Below are 21,255 nucleotides of genomic sequence, written 5' to 3'. Positions count from 1 at the left end.
AATTTAATTGGTTTTAAGCCAATTAAATTGCCCATTGAAATTAATATAAATCACCAACACCAAATAAAAACACCAATTACATTAACAATCTTTCTTTTTATTCCTATTCTTCTCTGTAATTTATTGTTTCAGCCCCTTTAAATGCAAATGAATGTTTTAAGAGGCGTTTGCCATCATTCTAATTCATTTTTGCTATCCATGCAATAAATTATAAATTGCAATAAAGTGTAACACAAGTATTTTATGGGCTCAACATACATTACTAATTATTACATGTATTTAACCCCTTATAAACCGCTTACATTTACATATATATTACATCATCTTTCGGTTCACACATCCTTATTTTCCGCTGCCAACTTCCCTTCCACAAATCCAACCATGGATAAAATCTATTCCAAATCTCATAGTTTTCTGTCTATGTTTTAGTTCCATTGTCAGTCTATGACATTCTGCACAGTCTAATATTTTATTTTATTATTTCCCTTTCCGGAGGTACGTTCTCACATTTCCAACGTTGGGCATAATAAAACCATTCTCGCTGCTATTGTGATATGTAATATTAAATATGTCAGCCCTTTACTTTGACCTTCTATTATAATTCCTAATAAGAATAGTTCTGGTTTAAATTCCCATCTCTGTCCAGTCATTTCTTCCAGCCACATCAAAATCCTCCGCCAGAAGTCTTTTTGCCCTTTCTACATGTCCAACACATGTGGTAGTAGGTACACAGTAGTTGGCCACATTTCCAGCATTTAGGTGATAAATTTTTATACATTTTGCCTAGCCTAGCTGGTGGTAGATGCCACCTATAAAACATTTTTATAGCTGACATTTACCTTGTTCCCCTTTTATGGAGTGGCCAGGGTTAATTTCCTATTTCTTACCTACACTTTTTAGGAATATATTATTCTTGTTGTTAGATCGGGTAACAGAAAGGCACACACAGGCATAATGGTAGCAACAGCTCTTTATTAATGTGGGAAGTTATCATCCAGCCCTCTCCCAGAAAAATGAAATATCCTAGGAAATATTGAAAAGGCAGAATATTTCTCTGGATGTGAAAAGAAAGAAACATGCTTTAAAAGACAGAATAGCTGCCTGTAGCTTCCTGCCCATTCACACTTTGTCAATAGGCCATTGAGAAGGCCAGGCTGGCCCACTTTGCATGATAAAGACTCCTCCACTGCAGCTGTAGTGGGAAGGGATATTACTCGGCTGACCACAGGGCATCTGAGAACTCATCAGAGCCTAGAGAGTAGCCTCCTGCATGGCACCATGGGAGTCTGACAACCAGTCAGAATACAATTCTTACACAGGAACAGGAAACAGAGAAGTGGGACTAAACAGGGTATAAAAAGCCTAGCAAGCCCCTCCTTCAGCCCTTCTCTTCTTCTCCACCAACATTAAAACATGTGATCACCTTTTCTGTACAGGGCTCAAGCCATGTGGCTCTGTCCAACAATAAACCATCTTTCCAAGCAGCCTCCATGTCTCCAGTGTCTTCTTCCCCACTTGGAGCTGAACCCAAAAGGACATTTCTTTCAACAAAAGAAAGAGAGAGAGAGAGAGAGAGAGAGAGAGAAGATAGAAGGTACATAGGTAGGTAGGAAGGAAGGAAAGAGAGAAAGAAAAGAAGCAAGAATGGAAAGAAAGAAGAAAGAAGAGAAGGAAAGAAAAAAGAAAGAAGGTAGGTAGGTAGATGAAAGAAAGAAAAAGATGGATGGATGGGAGGAAGGAAGGATGGGAGGAAGGAAGGAAGGATCAAATCAAAGGACATTTCTTTCAACATTAAAGTACAACAAGTGAGAACAATCCAGCGAAGGTTGAGTTTGACAGCAGCCCTTCGACCTGTCAGATCCTTCGATCAATGAGATTAAACCCTCTGTTCCCGCCGGAGACAGAGGACCTTGGTGGAAACCACCGTCGTTAGAACTGATATCTGTAACGTGGCAATGCAATGCCAGCCTGCAAAGCAGAGCAGGATAAAGTCGGTGTAAAGTTTTTTCCCCCTCTTTTAAAACTTCCACTCCAGTGTTTCTCAATTCTGGTGACTTTTAAGATACGTGGACTTCAACTCCCAGAATTCCCCAGCCAGCCGTGCTGTTCTAAACAGAATATTGGCATTTGGAAATCCAACAGAAAAAAAAAGTGGCAGTTTGAAGAAGGAGATGCCACTCGTTCTGACACCAGCTCCTTGGATTTTGAATACTGGTATTTAGGGGCAAACGGATGTCCATTCAAAAGCCCCCAAATTTGCTACTACCGTTGATTCAAGAAGAGGTGAAGCCAACTAAAAACTCCAAGGAAATTCAGAGGACTGGGTGAGTTTTGCTTCTAGCTCAGGACAACCTACCAAAAGAATTTGAAGCCAACTTATGTTTTGATTTTTAAAAATGGCCATCCGTGAGGAAAACTGATAAGATACAAAATACTCATATATATTTTTTTGTAAGTTAACACCTTCTAAACCTGTTCTGATCCCCCCCTTCTCCGTCCAGGAACGAAAGCCGAAACAAACGTAAATGAGAATGTTTTTAAATCAGTCCAGACTCTCGTTGGCTGAAAGCCGAATCAACAAAGAGATAAGCACTCTGGCAGCAAGTCCTACAAACCTTGGCAGCAATGCAGACAAACTCTGGCAGCAATCCAGCCTGCCAAGTTTGTTTCTGGTTAGTCCCCTAATGTTGACTTCTGCAAGAAGGGCATGGCACAAGCAGTCTCTTTTATAATCTGGAGAGGTGCCTAACGACCATCAGCTGAGCGTAATTACCTCCTGTAATTACGTAGTTGTTCTTGACGCCAAGTAGCCCTTCGATGGCGTGCATCCCGGAACAACTCACAGGTGGTTTCTGGATCACTCTCTCTTCTCTCCTCCCCACTGATCCAAGGCTCAGGCGCCACCTGGTGTCCAACCAATCTCTCTGCGCCCTGCTCGGAGTTGGAACCCTGTCCAGGGTCCTCCACATCCTCCAGGGCCGACTCATAAGACCCCTCGCTGTCGGAGTCTGGTGGCAGCTCCAACAGTTCCTGCCGGGCCACAACATAAACCTAATGTTATATCAAAGCATACAGCTAGAAGGGGACCTCGGAGGTCTTCTAGTCCAACTCTCTGCTCAAGCAGGAAACCCTGTACCATTTCAAACAAATGGTTGCCCAGCCTCTTCTTAAAAAAATCCCCTTCTCTCTAGAAATATTACTTAACCTTTTCCTCTGTCTATGATTCTTCCTATTCATTAAGTCGGGAGGATTCATGTATTCCCACCCACACATGCAGGAAGGGAAAATATTTTTAAGGGAGCCTGACCAAAAGTTACAAGACATGAAATAAAGTGGGAAGAGTTCGTTGGCTGCCGAATGGGAAAATAATCAGCTATTTTTGGTAGTGCTTTGCCAAAGCAGCTTGTTGTTGAGAGAGTATTAATTTCTCTCAACAAAATTAAAATATTTCGGTGAATTTGTTTTTTATATATTCGCCAGCAAGCTTGCATCAACTGGCTGATGCAAATTAAAAAGGAAACACAGTTTGTGTGTGATGTATGTGTGTGTGTGTTTAGTAATAATAAGAGCCGAGGTGGCGCAGTGGTTAGGGTGCAGTACTGCAGGCCACTTTAGCTGACTGTGATCTGCAGTTCAGCGGTTCAAATCTCACTTTAGCTGACTGTGATCTGCAGTTCAGCGGTTCAAATCTCTAAGAGCCGAGGTGGCGCAGTGGTTAAATGCAGCACTGCAGGCTACTGCTAGATCAGCAGTTCAGCGGTTCAAATCTCACCGGCTCAGGGTTGACTCAGCCTTCCATCCTTCCGAGGTGGGTGAAATGAGGACCCGGACCGTGGGAGCAAGTTGCTGACTCAATTTGCTAAAAAAAAAATTGTAAACCGCTTAGAGAGGGCTGAAAGCCCTATGAAGCGGTATATAAGTCTAATAAATAAATAAATAATAAACTATACAGATAGGTCCTCGGCTTACAACAATTTCTTTAGTTGCCGTTCAAAGTTAAAGCGGCACTGTAAAAAGTGACGCGTGACCGTTTTTTCACACTTACAACAGTTGGAACATCCCTGGGATCATGTGATCAAAATTCAGAGGCTTTGCAACTGGCATGTACTTAGGACAGTTGCAGTGGTTCCCGGGGTCATGTGATCTCTTTTGGCGACCTTCTGACCAGCAAAGCCGATGGGGAAGCCAGTTGTTCACTTTACAACGGTGTTACTAACTCACCCGCTGCAGTGATTCACTTAGCCACCGTGGGAAGAAAGGTCGTAAAACGGGGCAAAACTCACTTTACAGCCGCTCTTGCTTAGCAACAGAAAGGCGGGGGTTCAAATTGCGGTCGTAAATCGAGCACTACCGGTTACATTACAGGAGAGAAGAATTTCATATTTCCGGCCAGATGAGGATAACTGTTGATTATTTCAGCAGTGTGAAATCCAGTGGTGGGTTTCAAAAAATTTTGGAACCTACTCTGTGGGTGTGGCCTCCTTTGTGGGAGTGGCTTGCCGGCCATGTGTTCTCTCTCTCTCTCTCTCTCTCTCCTTCCTTTTGTCTCTGTCCCCTTTTCCTTTTTTTCTTTCATCACTCACTTTTTCTTTTTTTCTCTTTCTTTCTTTCTTTCTTTCTTTCTTTCTTTCTCTTTCTCTTTCTCTTTCTCTCTCTGTGTGAGTCTGTCTGTGTGTGTGTGTCAGTGGTGGGTTTCAAAAAAAATTCAAAAATTTTTGGAGCCTCTTCTGTAGGTGTGGCCTGCTTTCTGGTGGAACCTCTTCTAACCGGTTCGGTAGATTTGACGAACCGGTTCTGCCGAACTGGTGCAAACTGGTAGGAACCCACCTCTGGTGAAATCTGAGCAGAGGGCAGGTACATGGTCCAACTTTTTACTTCGGCTGCGTTTCCCAGCATATTACTGTTGAAAGAAATGTCCTTCTGGGTTCAGCTCCAAGTGGGGAAAAAGACACTGGAGACATGGAGGCTGCTTGGAAAGATGGTTTTAATGGTGGACAGGGTCACGTGGCTTGAGTCCTGAACAGAAAAGGTGATCACATGCTTCAATGTTGGTGGAGAAGAAGAGAAGGGCTGAGGGAGGGGCTTGCTAGGCTTTTTATAACCTGTTCAGTCCCACCTCTCTGTTTCCTGTTCCTGTGTAAGAAATGTATTCTGATTGGTTGTCAGACTCCCATGGGGCCATGCAGGGGGCTACTCTCTAGGCTGTGATGAGTTCTCAGATGCCTTGTGGTCAGCTGAGTATATTATCATGCCTTTCTGTAGCTGCTGCTGAAGTCTTTATTATGTAAAGTGGACTAGCCTGGCTAGTCTTAATGGGCCTATTGACAAAGTGGGGGTGGGCAGGAAGCTACAGGCAACTATTCTGTCTTTTAAAACATGCTTCTTTTCACATCCAGAGAAACATTCTGCCTTTTCAGTATTTCCTAGGATATTTCATTTTTTCTGGGAGCGGGCTGGATGATAACTTCCCACATTACATTAAAGTCCTGGAGACAAAACCATGTAAAAAATGCTTGCAGGAATTGGGTATGGCTAGTCTAGGGAAAAGAAGGACTAGGGGGGACGTGAGAGCAGTATTGCAGTATTTGAGGGGCTGCCACAAAGAGGAGGGGGGCAACTTATTCTCCAAAGCACCAGAGTGCAGGACAAGAAGCAATGGATGGAAACTAATCAAGGAGAGAAGCAACCTAGAACTAAGGAGAAACTTCCCAACAGTGAGGACAATCAATCATTGGAACGACTTGCCTCCAGAAGTTGTAAGTGCTCCATCAGTGGAAGTTTTGAGCTGGGGGCCTGGACTAGAAGCAGCCCTAAAGTGAGATTTGGACATTAAGTGTGAAACCTACTGGGTCAGGCTGGACAGCCTCTTAGAACCCCTTTACTTCTATATTAAAAGTCACATAGACAAGAGTTGGAACTTGCAATAGAATAACAGGGACAGTTAGAAGTTACTTAAAGGAAGTGTCCCCATTCACTAACCACAGGACGTTCTCGCCAACGTCCCTTCTTGTGTTAAAAGTCCAAACCACAAAGTTCAATTAAAGTTCATTAATGACACGTAAGCCATACCTGAAACAAAAGGAGAAGTAAGACCCTCATCTCCTTATAAGGCTTCTCTCCTCAAGGTAACCACTAAGAAATGTGTTAAGTATTTCCGTGTTGCAATGCTTTTGAGAATGTATACGAATGCCTGCTTCGATAATGAAGGTTGTTGAGAACTTGCAATGTTAGCCATGGGCTCGCTTTCTGAACCTGGCTGCCAAATAAACTTTTCCTGTATCCTGAGAAGTCTAACGCCTGTCATTTTCTGCAACAGTCCCATCCAGCTCTGTCCTGACTGATTGAGATAGGCCAGCACCCTCACCATTGCACCATCCTGCCTTTTGATTTTGAGAGTGTGTGAAATACACCCAAGCTGGCTTCTGGATCTCTGGGGGGACCAGGACTCAAGAGATCCTAGTTTAAAACCTTCACTGCTGCAATATGCTGGCTTCCAACCGAGACCTAACCAGTGTGAAATTAGCAGTCCCTGCTTGCCAATCTCTGCTCCCCGTCCCTCGCCTCGGTCTCCCGTTTATTATCCTGATTGCTCTCCGAGGGAAAGAGGAACTGAACCACTTCGCTACGCCTTGAAACTCCGTCCAATGGCGCCAAAAAATAAATAAGGGAAAAATATTTCACGACAGAGGATGGCTTGAGCCTCACTCCCTTCCAGCCAGGATGTCCTTCCGGGGTTCAGTTCAGGGTAGTAAGACCCTGGAAACAATGGTGGCTGTTTGGAAAGATGGCTTTTAATGGCAGACAGGATCACATGCCTTGAAGATGTTGGGTGAAGGAGAAAAAAGGGAGGAGATGCTGAGGGCGCCTGGGTTTTATACCCTCAATAAGTGGTGTTTGAATTTGAGCTTGTACTCTGATTTGTTGTCCGGCTCCCATGGGGGCATGCAGGGACAACTCTGGAGGCTGTCCTGAGTCCCAAGCTTGGTTGAGCCTTGCTGGGTAATGATGCAATGAAGGACAATTAGATGGCTCTGCCTGGAGAAGGCAGATCTTTGTTATGTAGAATAGACTGGCCCAGGCCTTAAAGTTCCATTGACAAAGGTGGTGGCGGGGGATGAGTTTCTGCCTCCCTTTTAGGGGAAATATTCTGCCCTTTTAATAGTTCCTAAAATATCTCATTTTTCTAGGAGAGAGGTGGCCTGCAGCCATCTTTTCTTTTGAATATTTGGCCTGCCACACTTTCTATTATTCTACTATGCATTTTCTACTGTGGGAAAATGGGAGACTGGATTATACGGAGTTAGATGCTATGTAGCCATAACAACATTCTTTCTAGAAAGGCAAGGTCATCTTTTGTCTCTGCACCTCTCTCCCTGGCAGGAACTGGATGGGTGGAAGCTGCCAGCATGGCAGTGGGAGATTGGACCATGGATGGACTGGTGGGTGTGGGGGGCAAGATCCTGAACTTTCAACTGGGTGGGGAAAACTGGGAAGCTTTCAGATTCGGGTTTTCCCAGATGTGCCAACATGTGTCTCTTAATAAATTGGAACTTTGAGCAATACTTTGCCTTGGACTCTGATTTACTTTTGGGTGCTATTTGGAACCCCGATATGCTGACTTTCTATACCCCACAAAATAAATATGGCACAAACTGAGTTTGGCAAAAGGAAACCCAAAGAAGAAAATCTGAACTAAACTGCCACACTCCTTTTTGCTTGGGTATTTTAAGGAGCAACGCAACAAATCCTCGGGGGAAAAAGTTTCCCCTTCTTTGAGGGGTCCTTGGTGCTCTGTAAGCTCGGCGGTTTTCTTGCAGATGTTTTTGATACCCCAAATTAGGTCGTATTATCCGTTCTAGCAGTGATGCTGTCACCCAGTTTGGGTCGCAAAAAGTCTGGAAGAAGATAACAAAGCTCAAAGATGAGCCACTGGGATGATTAAAAGACTGGAGACAAAAACATATGATGAATGGTTGCAAGGAATTAGGATCCGGCTAGTCTAGAGAAAAGAGGGACTAAGGGGGGACATGATAGCAGCCTTCCAGTATTCGAGGGGTTACATCCAATTTTGGTCACCACATGGCAAAGAACATGTTGAGACTTTGGGGAAAGTGCAGAGAAGAACAACTAAGATGATTAAAAGCCTGGAGACAGAAAGGAAGAACGATTGCAGGATTTGATTTTATTTTATTACATTTATATGCCGCCCTTTTCCCCAAGGGGACTCAGGGCGGCTCACAATTCAAATCAGGGGAGGGGGGTACAGACAAGAAATAAAAAAGACGGAACATAACAATACATAATTTTAAAAAACGCACAGCAGTCATACCATTCGAGGCGGGGGGCAACAGCTCTTTAGCCCCAGGCCTGTCGGAACAGCCAGGTTTTAAGGGCTGTGCGGAAGGTCTGGAGGGTGGTGAGGGTTCGAATCTCCACGGGGAGTTCGTTCCAAAGGGTCGGAGCAGCCACAGAGAAGACTCTCCTCCAGGTGGTCGCCAGTCGGCACTGGCCGGCGGATGGAATTCGGAGGAGGCCTAATCTGTGGGATCTAATCGGTCTAGTGGAGGTAATTGGCAGCAGGCGGTCTCTCAAGTACCCAGGTCCAATACCATGAAAGGCTTTATAAGTGACGACTAGCACCTTGAAGCGTATCCGGAGACCAATCGGTAACCAGTGCCAGGATTTCGGTTTGGCTCCTCTAAAGAAAAGAAGAAATTAGGGGTGACATGATAGCAGTTTTCCATTTAAGGGACTGCCACAAAGAGGAGGGGGGTCAACTTATTTCCCCAAACACCAGAAGGCAGCAGAAGAAACAATGGATGGAAACTAATCAAGGAGGGAAGCAGCCTGGAATTAAGGAGAAACTTCCTAACAGGGAGGACAATTAACAGAAGTTGCCTCCAGAAGTCGTGAGTGCCTCCACCACTGGAGGTTTTTTTAAGAAGAGATTGGACAGCCACTCGGTATGGGGGGGGGGTGTCTCCTGCCTGAGCAAGGGGTTGGACTAGAAGACCTCCAAGCTCCCTTCCAGCTGTAGTCTGATTGAAAAAGCACCAAGGAGCCTTCATTTCAACCCTGAGCTTCGAACGTCCTCCTTTCCCGAGTCTTCTTCCTCTTTAAGAGCAAACCCTGCAGGAAGTTTGAAGGAGAGCCGATCCTAGAAAAAGGAGCTTCATTGCAAACCCCCAATTCAGGTGTGCAGGGAGAAGGACGGCAGAGGTTGGTCCTCTTAAGAAACAGCCAAGGCTCAGGAGGAAGCAGGTGTGCCTTTTCCACCCAAGAACCATGAATTGTGAAGATATGGGCTGTTGCAGGAGAGGAGGACCGGGGTGCTCACCCCCAAAAGGCTGCAGGAGAGGACTGGGGTGCTTACCACAAGAAGGCTACAGGAGGGGACTGGGGTGCTCACCCCCAAAAGGCTGCAGGAGAGGACTGGGGTGCTTACCACAAGAAGGCTACAGGAGGGGACTGGGGTGCTCACCCCCAAAAGGCTGCAGGAGAGGACTGGGGTGCTCACCCCAAGAAGACTACAGGAGGGGACTGGGGGGCTCACCCCCAAAAGGCTGCAGGAGAGGACTGGGGTGCTCACCCCAAGAAGACTACAGGAGAGGACTGGGGTGCTCACCCCCAAAAGGCTGCAGGAGAGGACTGGGGTGCTCACCCCAAGAAGACTACAGGAGAGGACCAGGGTGCTCACCCCAAGAAGGCTGCAGAGAGCCAGATTTAAAGAGTCGAGAAGAACCGTAAGTGGACCTTTCTCGAAGATATTTCTTCAAAGGGCAACTGGATTTTTCTTCGTGCGTCCTTGAGGAACCAAAGGATGTTTTGCTTCTCATCCAAGAAGCTTCATCTGTTGAAAAACACCTTTGAGACAACAATGGCCCGGAAAACTGAGAGTCTCCATAGACTCTTTTGGGGCAGCTCTTGACTCAAAGGGGGGGGGGGGGGGCACTGTCTGCAAACTGGCCAGCACTTGGGCTGTTGGTGCCCTGTCCTTTTAAGTCCAGCAAGTGGAGGAGAGAGGGAGAGAGAGAGAGAGAGAGAGGGAGGGAGGGAGAGAGAGAGAGCTGGGTGTGGTGGTAGTGGAGTTATGTTGGAGTGAGAGAGAGAGAGGGATGGTGGCTTGTGCTAGTTTGGGAAACTAAAACGGCCCTCAGAAGAAGAAGATTAAGTAAGAAGTAAGCATTTCCTGTGCAATGTTGGTGTCTAGCATTAATACCACGATGGGTATTATTTGCAGATGTTTTATTACCCAACTAGGTAACATGATCAGTGCTAGAAGGGAGGGAGGTATGGAGGGAGGAGCAAGAGGGGGAGAAGGAGGACTGTGGAGTCCTTGGTGGTCTCTGAGGTTGGTTGTTTTCTTCCAGACGTTTCATGACCCAACAGGGTAACATCATCAGGGATATGGAGGCAGGAGGAGGAGGAGGAGGAAGGAGGAAGGGAGGGGAAGAAGAGGAGGAGGATATACAACAATGAGGCATCTTTTCCTAGTCTCTCGCTCCAAATTGTAGGTTAGAATGTGAGGCCCTTTTAGATGCTGTATATTATATTGGAGTAAGAAGCTACTGTAACTAGGTCACATTGTCAGTATTAGTGACTATCACTGATGATGTTACCTAGCTGGGTCATGAGACGTCTGCAAGAAAAGAGCCAAGCTCAGAGGGCACCAAGGACCCCACAGTCTTCTTCTTCCTCCTCCTCCTCCTCCTCCTCTTCCTCCTCCTCTTCTTCTTCCTCCTCTTCTTCTTCCTCCTCCTCCTCTTCTTCCTCCTCCTCCTCTTCCTCCTCCTCCTCTTCTTCCTCTTCCTCCTCCTCCTCTTCTTCCTCTTCCCCTCCCTCCCTCCTCCTCCTCCTCCTCCTCCTCCTCCTCCTCTTCACAAACACCAATCCCTTGTAGCACTGATGATGTTACCTAGCTGGGTCATGAGACGTCTGCAAGAAAAGAGCCAAGCTCACAGGGCACCAAGGACCCCACAGTCTTCTTCTTCCTCCTCCTCCTCCTCCTCCTCCTCCTCCTCCTCCTCCTCCTCCTCCTCTTGAACATGTGACTCTTTTGTTTTGTCTCCAGTTCGGGCGCCTACTTCGTCATTCCTCCGAATCCAGCAAAGCGGAAGGAGTTGCAAAGAAGTAAGTCGCTTGGGTTGAGTAGTTTTTTAACCAAACCTGACACAGCCATTTTGGCCCGAGCACGCGAAGACGTTTGCTGTATATTTAACATTCCTCTGTTGTTAGAAAGCAGAAAAAGAAAAGTTTCCCCTCCCAATCATGTCTGACTCTAACGGAAGGTGCTCAAGTCCGTTTCTTGGCCAAGGGAGGCAGCGTTGTCTGAAGATATTTTCTGTGGTCATGTGGCCACCACGGCTATACGCCAAAAGTGCACAAAACCCTCTTACCTTCCCACCGAAGGGGTACCTGTTTATCTACTCACAATTTCATGCTTTCAAACTGCGAGGTGGGCAGGAGCTGGAGCAAGGAACGGGAGCTCATCCCATTGCATGGCGCTTGGGTCTCGAACTTTAGTTGTCAGAGTTCCAGCTCAGTGCCTTCAACTGCTGGGCCAATGCACCCCATTGCTAGAAGGTCTCCACTGAAAAGTAGGACTTGGTCAACTAGAGTAATCGGGACAAAATTGTGGGTGGTCCAGGGGTATAAAATTCACGGTTCCCTGACAAATGCGCGCTCGACAAAAGCGCGTCCGACGAAACCACGGTGACAAAATTGCGAGTTCTAAATCGTGCCGATGAATGAGCGCAGAAGCGCGCCAACAACAGTGCGCCGACAGAAGCACGCTCTAAACCTAACCCTAAACCTAACCCTGAACCTAACCCTAACCCTAACCCTAACCCTAACCTTAACCCTAACCCTAAAACTAACCCTAAACCTAACCCTAAACCTAACCCTGAACCTAACCCTGAACCTAACCCTAACCCTAACCCTAACCCTAAAACTAACCCTAACCCTAACCCTAACCCTAAAACTAACCCTAAAACTAACCCTAACCCTAACCCTAACCCTAACCCTAACCCTAAAACTAACCCTAAAACTAACCCTAACCCTAACCCTAACCCTAAAACTAACCCTAAAACTAACCCTAAACCTAACCCTAAACCTAACCCTGAACCTAACCCTGAACCTAACCCTAACCCTAACCCTAACCCTAACCCTAACCCTAACCCTAACCCTAAAACTAACCCTAAAACTAACCCTAAACCTAACCCTGAACCTAACCCTAACCCTAACCCTAAAACTAACCCTAAAACTAACCCTAAACCTAACCCTGAACCTAACCCTAACCCTAAAACTAACCGTAAAACTAACCCTAAACCTAACCCTGAACCTAACCCTTACCTTAACTTAAATCGCGCTTCTGTTGGCGCGCTGTTGTCAGCGCACTGTTGTGGGCGCGTTGATGATGTCGTGGTTTTCACGCCCCGGTTTCATCGGCACGCTTTTGTTGAGCACGCATTTGTTGGATCACGAAAATTCAATCTCTGTTTCTGGTTTCTCCATTGACTTTGCTTGTCAAAAGGTTGCAAAAGGGGATCACGTGTCCCCAGGACACTGCAACGGTCATAAATATGAGGCTGCTGCCAATTATTTGAATTTGGAAAACGTGACCACGGGGATGTTGCGATGGTCCTGTGAAAAACGGTTGTGTCAATTTTTTCAGGGCCGTTTGTTGTGGCCCGCCAGCGGCTAGCGGAGCTGGCAGCAGAATCGGACAGTGAGGAGGTTGGGGAGGAAGATGGGCCAGTCCTGGAGTCTGGGGAAGGCTCGGATGAGGGCTCTGTGTCGGAGGCAGAGAGGGGGACAGGGCCGTCCGACAGTTATTAGTTGCCTTCGGAGTCGGACATCAGTGAGGCAGAAGAACAGCTGGAGCCTGTTCCCAGTGTGCGCATGTGCACAACTTCCAGGAGAAGGGACCAGCTAAGGAAGAAGGGTCGACTCGGGAGTAAAGCCACAGGTGGACAGTGAATGGCCCCTCCCAGGGGGAATAAAAGAGGAGCGAAAGGGGAGTGGAGTTTGCAGGAGACAGTTAGTTCCATTCATTCGGGTGAAGATCTGTTCCTGACTCCTTGCCAAGCAATTGCTGCTACAGCTTGGAGTTTTGAAGATATCGGCCTGGCAGCTCTCCAAGGTCTGTAGTTGTGAAATCTCTTGAAAGACTCTTGGCCGGGACCAGCCAGATTTGACCCTCGTTTATTTTCTAATTTTTTTGCATGGAGAGGAATTCCACTAAGTAAAATGGGTTTTATCGGGATGGGGAGTCAGCTTCTTCATGCTTATGGGAGGCCGCTGTGACTTAAAATCGTCCCTAAATGAACCGTTGTAAGTCTGTATGTATATATTTCTGGATTTCTATTGAGTTCTGTTTTGCTTCGGTTCTGTTTCAGTTGCCAATAAAGAACTAGAAAATTGGACAAAATGGAAGGCCAAGCAAAAACTCGGCCCAATCAACCTGAAACCTCAGAAATTAGGTAAGTCAGGAGGAAATAGAAGAGACTTTCCACTTTAATTTAATTTAATTTATGAGATTTATAGGACGCCCAATCCCGAAGGACACTTCTTTCACGAAGACGCGTCGTGTTTATTTTTTTAATTGAATCCTGAAAATTCAGATCCTATTGGTTGTTGGAGACAAACTGTGTTATTTTAAGAACGTTTACTAGCCTTCCCCACCCACCACCCCTTTTAACTCTGAGGTTAATGCGGTGTGCATTCTGATATATAGGTGGAATAAAATCTTTGCAGAGTTTGCAAAACAATCGATGTTACTTTTAACTGGCGGGAAGCCAATCTATGGAATCCGATGAAGGCGGAACGCTAAAAATGTCTTTTTGTTCAATAAAGATGTCCTGAAGAATAATGGTATCATTAAAAAAGAAAAAGAAAAGTTATGGAAATTCTTGACAAAAAATTGCAACTAGTAATTCTGGATTGATCAGTCAAGTTGTTGAAATTAAGATGGCTTTGAAGCGGTCGGAAGTTGTGAAGTAAGCAGAATGCTTTTTACGGTGACATTATAGCTGTTTTAAAATCTTTATTTAGGGCGACCTACACATTGCTGCTGTTTTAATACTGTCTTACGTTGTGTTTACAGGAGGAAGAGCCACGGAGCCTGAAGTCAGGGAAAAACAGCAATTTGAGTACATCCAATCAAAATACCAGCAAAAGGTCAGTTAAAATGTAGCTTGTCGGTTCTCGTTCTTTGCATGGAACAAGAAGAGAAATAGGTTGTCTAATTTAACCTTTCCCTACGCAGGAGAGAGAAAAATCCAGATTGGAGCAAAGAGCAAACATGAAATTGCACTTTGTAAAGTTTATAGGTTTACATCAGACTCCGAAACCCTAAGTTTTTTTTTTTAAAGGAACAGGAAACGAAAACATCTGGATTCCTCCCACCCACCCCAAACCTAATATTATATATCCATGGATTTTGTTCTTTTGCCTGGCACAACAAAGAGTTTTCCTCTAGCTAATCTGTTTAGATTAAAACAGTGGTTCCCAAACTTGGCAACTTTAAGACTTGTGGACTTCAACTCCCAGAATTCTCCAGCCAGCTCTGCTCTCCAGCTCTGCTGGCTGGAGAATTCTGGGAGTTGAAGTCCACAAATCTTAAAGTTGCCAAGTTTGGGAACCACTGGACTAGATGACCTCCAAGATCCCTTCCAACTCTCTTATTCGTTTCGTTCTGTTCTGAACTGAAAACATCTCAAGGTGCGTTTTCTCCCGTAACATGAGTTTGTTGTTTTAATCTCATTTTTTTTTTTGTATGAAACAAAGACTGTCAGAACCCTGAGAAGCGAAGCGGTGTGTTAAATACACACTCCTGAAAACCAGACAAACCAATTGTTTGGGCCTCTTCTCCCAAAGCTCCATCCCCCTCGCCCAAGCAGGAGACCCTTCACCATTTCTGACAGATGGCAGTCCAGTCTCTTCTTGAAAGCTTCCAGTGTTTTGAGCTTCTGGAGGAAGGCCACAAATTGTTTCTACAGAATACAGGATAACAGAGTTGAAAGGGACCTTGTAGGTCATCTAGTCCAACCCCCATACTAAGCTGGAGACCCTGCACCATTTCTGACAGATGGCAGTCCAGTTTCTTCTTGAAAGCCTCCAGTGATGAAGCTCCCACATCTTAAGGAAGTATCACCAGGGTATCTCGAACAGAAAAAGTTAGAAATGTTCACATTGAAAATAAAGATTTTTTTTCATCTTAACAGCCAAGCACATTTACAATCATCATTAACTGACTTCTTAACTATTATTTAATCTTCATTATGACCTTATTAGTAAAAAGAAGAAGGAAGGAAGGAAGGAAGGAAGGAGGGAGGGAGGGAGGAAGGAAGGAAGGAAGGAAGGAAGGAAGGAAGGAAGGAACATTGTATTTAAACTTCTGTTCCATGGGTTGATTGTTCTCACTGTCAGAACATTTCTTCTTTCCAGGCTGAATTCCTCAAAGCCAATGTTGCGATTGTGTTATAGGATGCGTCGTTTTTTGCCGCATTCAAAACTGGCATTTATAGCAGGTGAAGAAGGACAGGCTTTCTAGATGAGCCCACGCGGTATATCACTCTCTGATTTGATCCGTGCCCAGCGCAGACCCTCGTCCCGTCCCCCCCAAAAAAGTGGTTCGCTTTTGGCTTAGTCTACCCTCCCATTAGCGTTGCACATATGTGACTCACGCCCCGTGGTTTGTTAAACCAACTGTGGTTAACGGTTGAAACAAAACTTGAGGGCGGTGTGTGAACTTTGGGTGTGTAACGTTTGTGTCCTTTGTGTACTCTTTTCCCATGACTTCTGGGCACCGATGACTTCACGGTTGCAACAATTTAAGACCAGGCTATGATTCACTTTTCAGACCCAACTGCTTTTCCCCAAGATTTTGGAGAAATTGAGGAAAAGCCCCTGCTTTTCCTCAATTACATTTTGGCATATTTTGCCATCGCGCCAATGGTGTATAAACTGCACGCCCTCTGTTGTTCTAGTACAGGTAATAATCCTCAACTTACAACAGTCATTCAGTGAGTGTTCAAAGTTACGACGGCTCTATAAAAAGGGACTTACGGCTGTTTTTCACACTTAATGACCGTCGCCGCACCCCTCACTTGATTTACATTTGGAGGCTTGGCAGCTGACTCACATTTATGATGTCTGCAACGTCCCAGGGTCACGTGATTTCCCCCTTTTGCAGCTTTCTGACTAGCAAAGTCAACGGGGAAGCTGGATTCACTTAACAACCGTGTTACTAATTTATGATTCACTTAACAAGACACGACCTACGACCTATTAGATCACACAGATTAGGCCTCCTCCGAGTTCCATCTGCCAGTCAGTGTCGACTGGCAACTACGCGGAGGAGAGCCTTCTCAGTAGTAGCTCCGACCCTTTGGAACGATCTCCCCGTGGAGATTCGCACCCTCACCACCGTCCAGACCTTCCGCACAGCCCTCAAGACCTGGCTATCCCGTCAGGCCTGGGGATAAGGATTCTAATCCGTCCCCACCCGAATGATGAATGAATGTTGTGTACTATTTTTACTTATGTATTGTCTTATGTCTTGTCTTGTATTCCCCTCCCTACAAATTGTAAGCCGCCCTGAGTCCCCTCAGGGAAAAGGGCGGCCTATAAATAATAAACAAATTCAAATTCAAAGATAAGTCGATGTTGTTGTTAGTTACGACGTCGTGTCCGACCCATCGCAACCCCATGGACAACGTTCCTCCAGGCCTTCCTGTCCTCTACCATCCTCTGAAGTCCATTGAAGCTCACGCCGACTGCTTGGGTGACTCCATCCAGCCACCTCTGTCTCTGCCGTCCCCTTCTTCTTCTTTTGCCCTCCATCATTCCCAGCATGAGGCTCTTCTCCAGGGAGTCTTTCTTCCTTCTCATTAGGTGGTCAAAGTCTTTGAGTTTCCTCTTCGGGATCTGGCCTTCTAAAGAGCAGCCAGGGTTGATCTCCTCTAGGACTGACCGGTTGGATGGCCTTGCAGTCCAAGGGACTTAATGCAGGAGTCTTCTCCAGCACCAGAGTTCAAAGGCCTCCATCCTTTGGTGCACAGCCTCCCTTATGGTCCAACTTTCGCAGACAAATCATAAAATGGGGTATTAACAAATGTCTCACTTAGCAACATAAATTGTGGCCATAATTTAGGGACTCCCTCTCCCTCTCCCTCTCCCTCTCTCTCTCTCAGGTACCTGACATGAGGGTGATGATGTGGAATGGCTGACTTGAGCTAGGGAGTCCTCGACCTACAACAACAATTGAGTCTAAAAATTTACATTGCTAAGTGAGGGATGGTTAAGTGGTATTCTTTGAGCAAAAAAAGGAGTTGTCATCTGTTAGAGAGCCCGCCTGCTTGCAGAGGAGATGAAGGGTCCCATTCTTCTGTAGCAACTTCCAAAAATGAACTTGGTGAACTTAAAAAACAACAACACTTCTTCTGGTTTCAGCTAAAGAAAGATGACTACGAGAGAAACAGGAGAGAGGCTGAAGAAGCTGAGATTTTGAAAAAGAAAGCCATCCAAAGAGACAAGGTAAGGTAGAGCCCATGAGATGGTCATCATGGGGTGCACATGAGGTGCCATTATTACAAAAGAACAAAACAAAGCAGAACAACAGAGTTGGAAGGGACCTTGGAGGTCTTCTAGACCAACCCCCTGCCTAGGCAGGAAACCCTACATCATTTCAGACAAATGGTTATCCACTCTCTTCTTAAAGACTTCCAGTGTTGGAGCATTCACAACTTCTGGAGGTAGGTTGTCCCACGGATTAATTGTTCTCACTGTCAGGAAATTTCTCCTTAGTTCTAAGTTGCTTCTCTCCTTGATCAGTTTCCACCCATTGCTTCTTGTTCTACCCTCAGGTGCTTTGGAGAATAGCTTGACTCCCTCTTCCTTGTGGCAACCCCTGAGATATTGGAAGACTGCTATCATGTCTCCCCTAGTCCTTCTTTCTATTAAACTAGACATACCCAGTTCCTGCAACCGTTCTTCCTATGTTTTAGTCTCCAGTCCCCTAATCCTCTTTGTTGCTCTTCTCTGCACTCTTTCTAGAGTCTCCACATCTTTTCTACATCGTAGCGACCAAAACTGAATGCCGTATGTGGCCTTACCAAGGCATCATAAAGTGGTATTCAACACTTCACGTGATCTTGATTCTACCCCTCTGTTTATGCAGCCTAGAACTGTGATGGCTTTTTTGGCAGCTGCTGCACACGGCTGGCTCCTATTTAAATGGTTGTCCACTAGGACTCCAAGATCCCTCTCACAATTGGGTAAGCCCCAATTATGGGGTTGTGACACTAAATATATACCTTCTTCCCTGATAAGGGGGAGATCTGTGGCATAATGGCTAAGACGTTTGCCTAAGATGCAATACAGCACAGGATCGAATCCCAGTAAGGGTATGGCTAGCTGATGAGAGCTAAATAGCTTGAAATAGATCTATACTAGTCTCCCTTTATTTATTTATCAGCACAAATAAAACACAAATATAACAAAGGCAACAGTAAAAATATTGGGTTTCTGTCGTGATGGTCTCTTGTGACGAGCCGATTGACAGATGATGGAAGCAGTTAGCTTCCTCCCATAATTGGGGCTTACCAGGGGTTGTGACACTAAATATATATATATATATATATATATATATATATATATATATATATATATATATATATATATATATATATATATATATATATATATAATATTTATGCTGATAAATAAATAAAGGGAGACTAGTATAGATCTATTTCAAGCTATTTAGCTCTCATCAGCTAGCCATACCCAAGTTTTTGGGTATGGCTAGCTGATGAGAGCTAAATAGCTTGAAATAGATCTATACTAGTCTCCCTTTATTTATTTATCAGCATAAATATAACAAATGTAACAAAAAAGGCAACAGTAAAAAATATTGGGTTTCTGTCTGGATGGACTCTTGTGACGAGCCTAATGACAGAGAGTGGAAGTGTGACCTTCCTCCCACACTTGGGCATACCAGGGGTTGTGACTTTAAGTATATATATATATATATATATATGTATGTATGTATGTATGTATGTATGTATGTATGTCTGTGTGTGTGTGTGTGTGTGCGTGTGTGCGTGTGTGCGCGTGTGTCCGTGTGCGCGCGCGCGCAATATTAAACTAGAGTTTTAGCTTTCTGGTGACATGCATTTTTTTAAAAACCTTTCATTCTGAAAATGAGGCTCAAAGCTCCCAGGGCAGATTGCACAGCTCCAGTGAAAAATATAATTGCATTTTGAGGGGGGGGGGGTGTCATTTCCTTAGCCAGCCTGCTTATATTTTAGCTTCTGGCTGACCTAATGATTTTTTTTCTCTTCCAGGCTAATAAACTTGAAGAAAAAAGAAAACAGCAAGAATGGCAAAGGCAGCAGATGCTCAGGGAAGACCACGCGGCGTAAGTTGGGCTCCCAAGAAAGCAACGCTTTCGTCTCAAAAGAGGAAGACAATAGAAAAAAAACAAATTTGTAGCTCAGGGTTGAAACGCGGGTCCCTTGGTGTTCCCTGAGCTGGGTGGTTTTCTTGCAGACGTTTCATGACCCAGCTAGGCAACATCATCAGTGCTAGAAAGGAATTGAGTTTTTTGAGAGGAGGAGGAGGAGGAGGATGACAACGACTGTGGGGTCCTTGCTGCTCTCTGAGGATGGCCGTTTTCTTGCAGATGTTTCATGACCCAACTAGGTAACATCATCAGTGTTAGAAGGGAGGAGTGGGTTTCAGGGAGGAGGAGGTGGTGGTGGGCTGTGGGGTCCTTGGTGCCATCTAAGCTTGGTTGGTTTTTTTGCACATATTTCATTATCCAAGCCAGGTAATGTCATCAAAGCTTACATGCTCACCTAACACTGATGATGCTCCCTAGTTGGGCCATGAAATGTCTGCAAGAAAACCTCCAAGCTCAGAGAGCACCAAGGACCCCACAGTCGTCGTCCTCCTCCTCTTCCTCCTCCTCTTCCTCTTCCTCCTCTTCCTCCTCCTCTTCTTCTTCTTCTTCCTCCTCCTCCTCCTCCTCCTCGCAAACCCCACTCCTTTTAAGCACTGATGATGTTACCTAGTTGGGTCATGAAATGTCTGCAAGAAAACCTCCAAGCTCAGAGAGTACCAAGGACCCCACAGTCCTCTTCCTCCTCCTCTTCTTCTTCCTCCTCCTCCTCTTCCTCCTCCTCCTCTTCCTCCTCCTCCTCTTCCTCCTCCTCCTCCTCTTCCTCCTCCTCCTCTTCCTCCTCCTCTTCTTCCTTCTCCTCCTCCTCCTCCTCCTCCTCCTCGCAAACCCCACTCCTTTTAAGCACTGATGATGTTACCTAGTTGGGTCATGAAATGTCTGCAAGAAAACCTCCAAGCTCAGAGAGAACCAAGGACCCCACAGTCCTCTTCCTCCTCCTCTTCCTCCTCCTCCTCTTCCTCCTCTTCTTCTTCTTCCTCCTCCTCCTCTTCTTCTTCCTCCTCCTCCTCCTCCTCCCTGTAAACTAAACTCACTTCTAGCACTGATGATGTTACCTAGTTGAGCCATGAAACGTCTGCAAGAAAACTCCCAAGCTCTGAGGGCACCAAGGACCTCCCACTCCTCTTTCTCTCCTCAGTCTCCAATTCTGCATTTATTCAGACCAGGCTTTTTAAAGTCTGCAATGCCCCCAAACCCTCTTTAACACAGAAAGACAAATGCAACGGGTTTCCTACGGAGGGGAAAAAATGGCAGCCTTTTTAAAATTACTATTAGAAGCAGGGAGCGGATGATGTGATCCCCTCCGTCTCTTCTCCCACAGAGATTTTTCCCAGGCTGGCTGATTTTTTTTTGTATTAATCATGAACTCCCAAGAGCATGAATCACGTAGTTGGCGAAGAATTAGTTGGGTGTTTCCCCCCCCCACCCCTCACCCTTTTCCTAAATTCTCTTTGGAGCCTTGTAATCTTGCTCTCCAAACCATCGTGAAATTGCTCTGGTCGTTGGGAATCTCTTGCTTTTTTCCCCCCTCCCGCGCTCTTGAAGCCTCTTGGATCGAAGTCAAGTTTTTTGCCAGAGAAAAGAGAAGGCTGCTTCCCCCCCCCCCCCAAAACCTCCTTCTTGATTTCAGTAATTAAGGCCATTTGGATGCCAGCAAGGGCACCCGTCTAATTGTTTCCATTAATCTAACTTCCAAACTGGCTTGGAAATATCCAGAACAGATTGAACCACACAGATGGGGAAAGGCCGGGAAGTCTTTTTTTTTATAATATACTTTTTTTATTTTCCAC

The 21,255-nt window shown here is 45.4% G+C and overlaps 1 protein-coding gene across 1 annotated transcript; it reads left to right on the top strand.

Moving 5' to 3' along the window:
• Positions 1 to 2,141: 2,141 nt before the first annotated feature.
• EPSTI1 (epithelial stromal interaction 1) lies at positions 2,142 to 19,427 on the top strand. Its single transcript, XM_032226273.1, has 6 exons — positions 2,142 to 2,324; positions 11,072 to 11,130; positions 13,398 to 13,481; positions 14,105 to 14,178; positions 17,455 to 17,538; positions 19,350 to 19,427. Exons 1-6 carry the CDS (start codon positions 2,233 to 2,235, stop codon positions 19,425 to 19,427), a joined length of 471 nt encoding a protein of 156 aa, XP_032082164.1. The 5' UTR covers positions 2,142 to 2,232.
• Positions 19,428 to 21,255: the final 1,828 nt, after the last annotated feature.

The sequence above is a fragment of the Thamnophis elegans genome, chromosome 11 (genome assembly GCF_009769535.1).
Source record: "Thamnophis elegans isolate rThaEle1 chromosome 11, rThaEle1.pri, whole genome shotgun sequence".
NCBI lineage: Eukaryota > Metazoa > Chordata > Lepidosauria > Squamata > Colubridae > Thamnophis > Thamnophis elegans.
The sequence above is the reverse complement of the archived record's forward strand: the minus strand, read 5'-3'. Positions and strand labels throughout refer to the sequence as shown.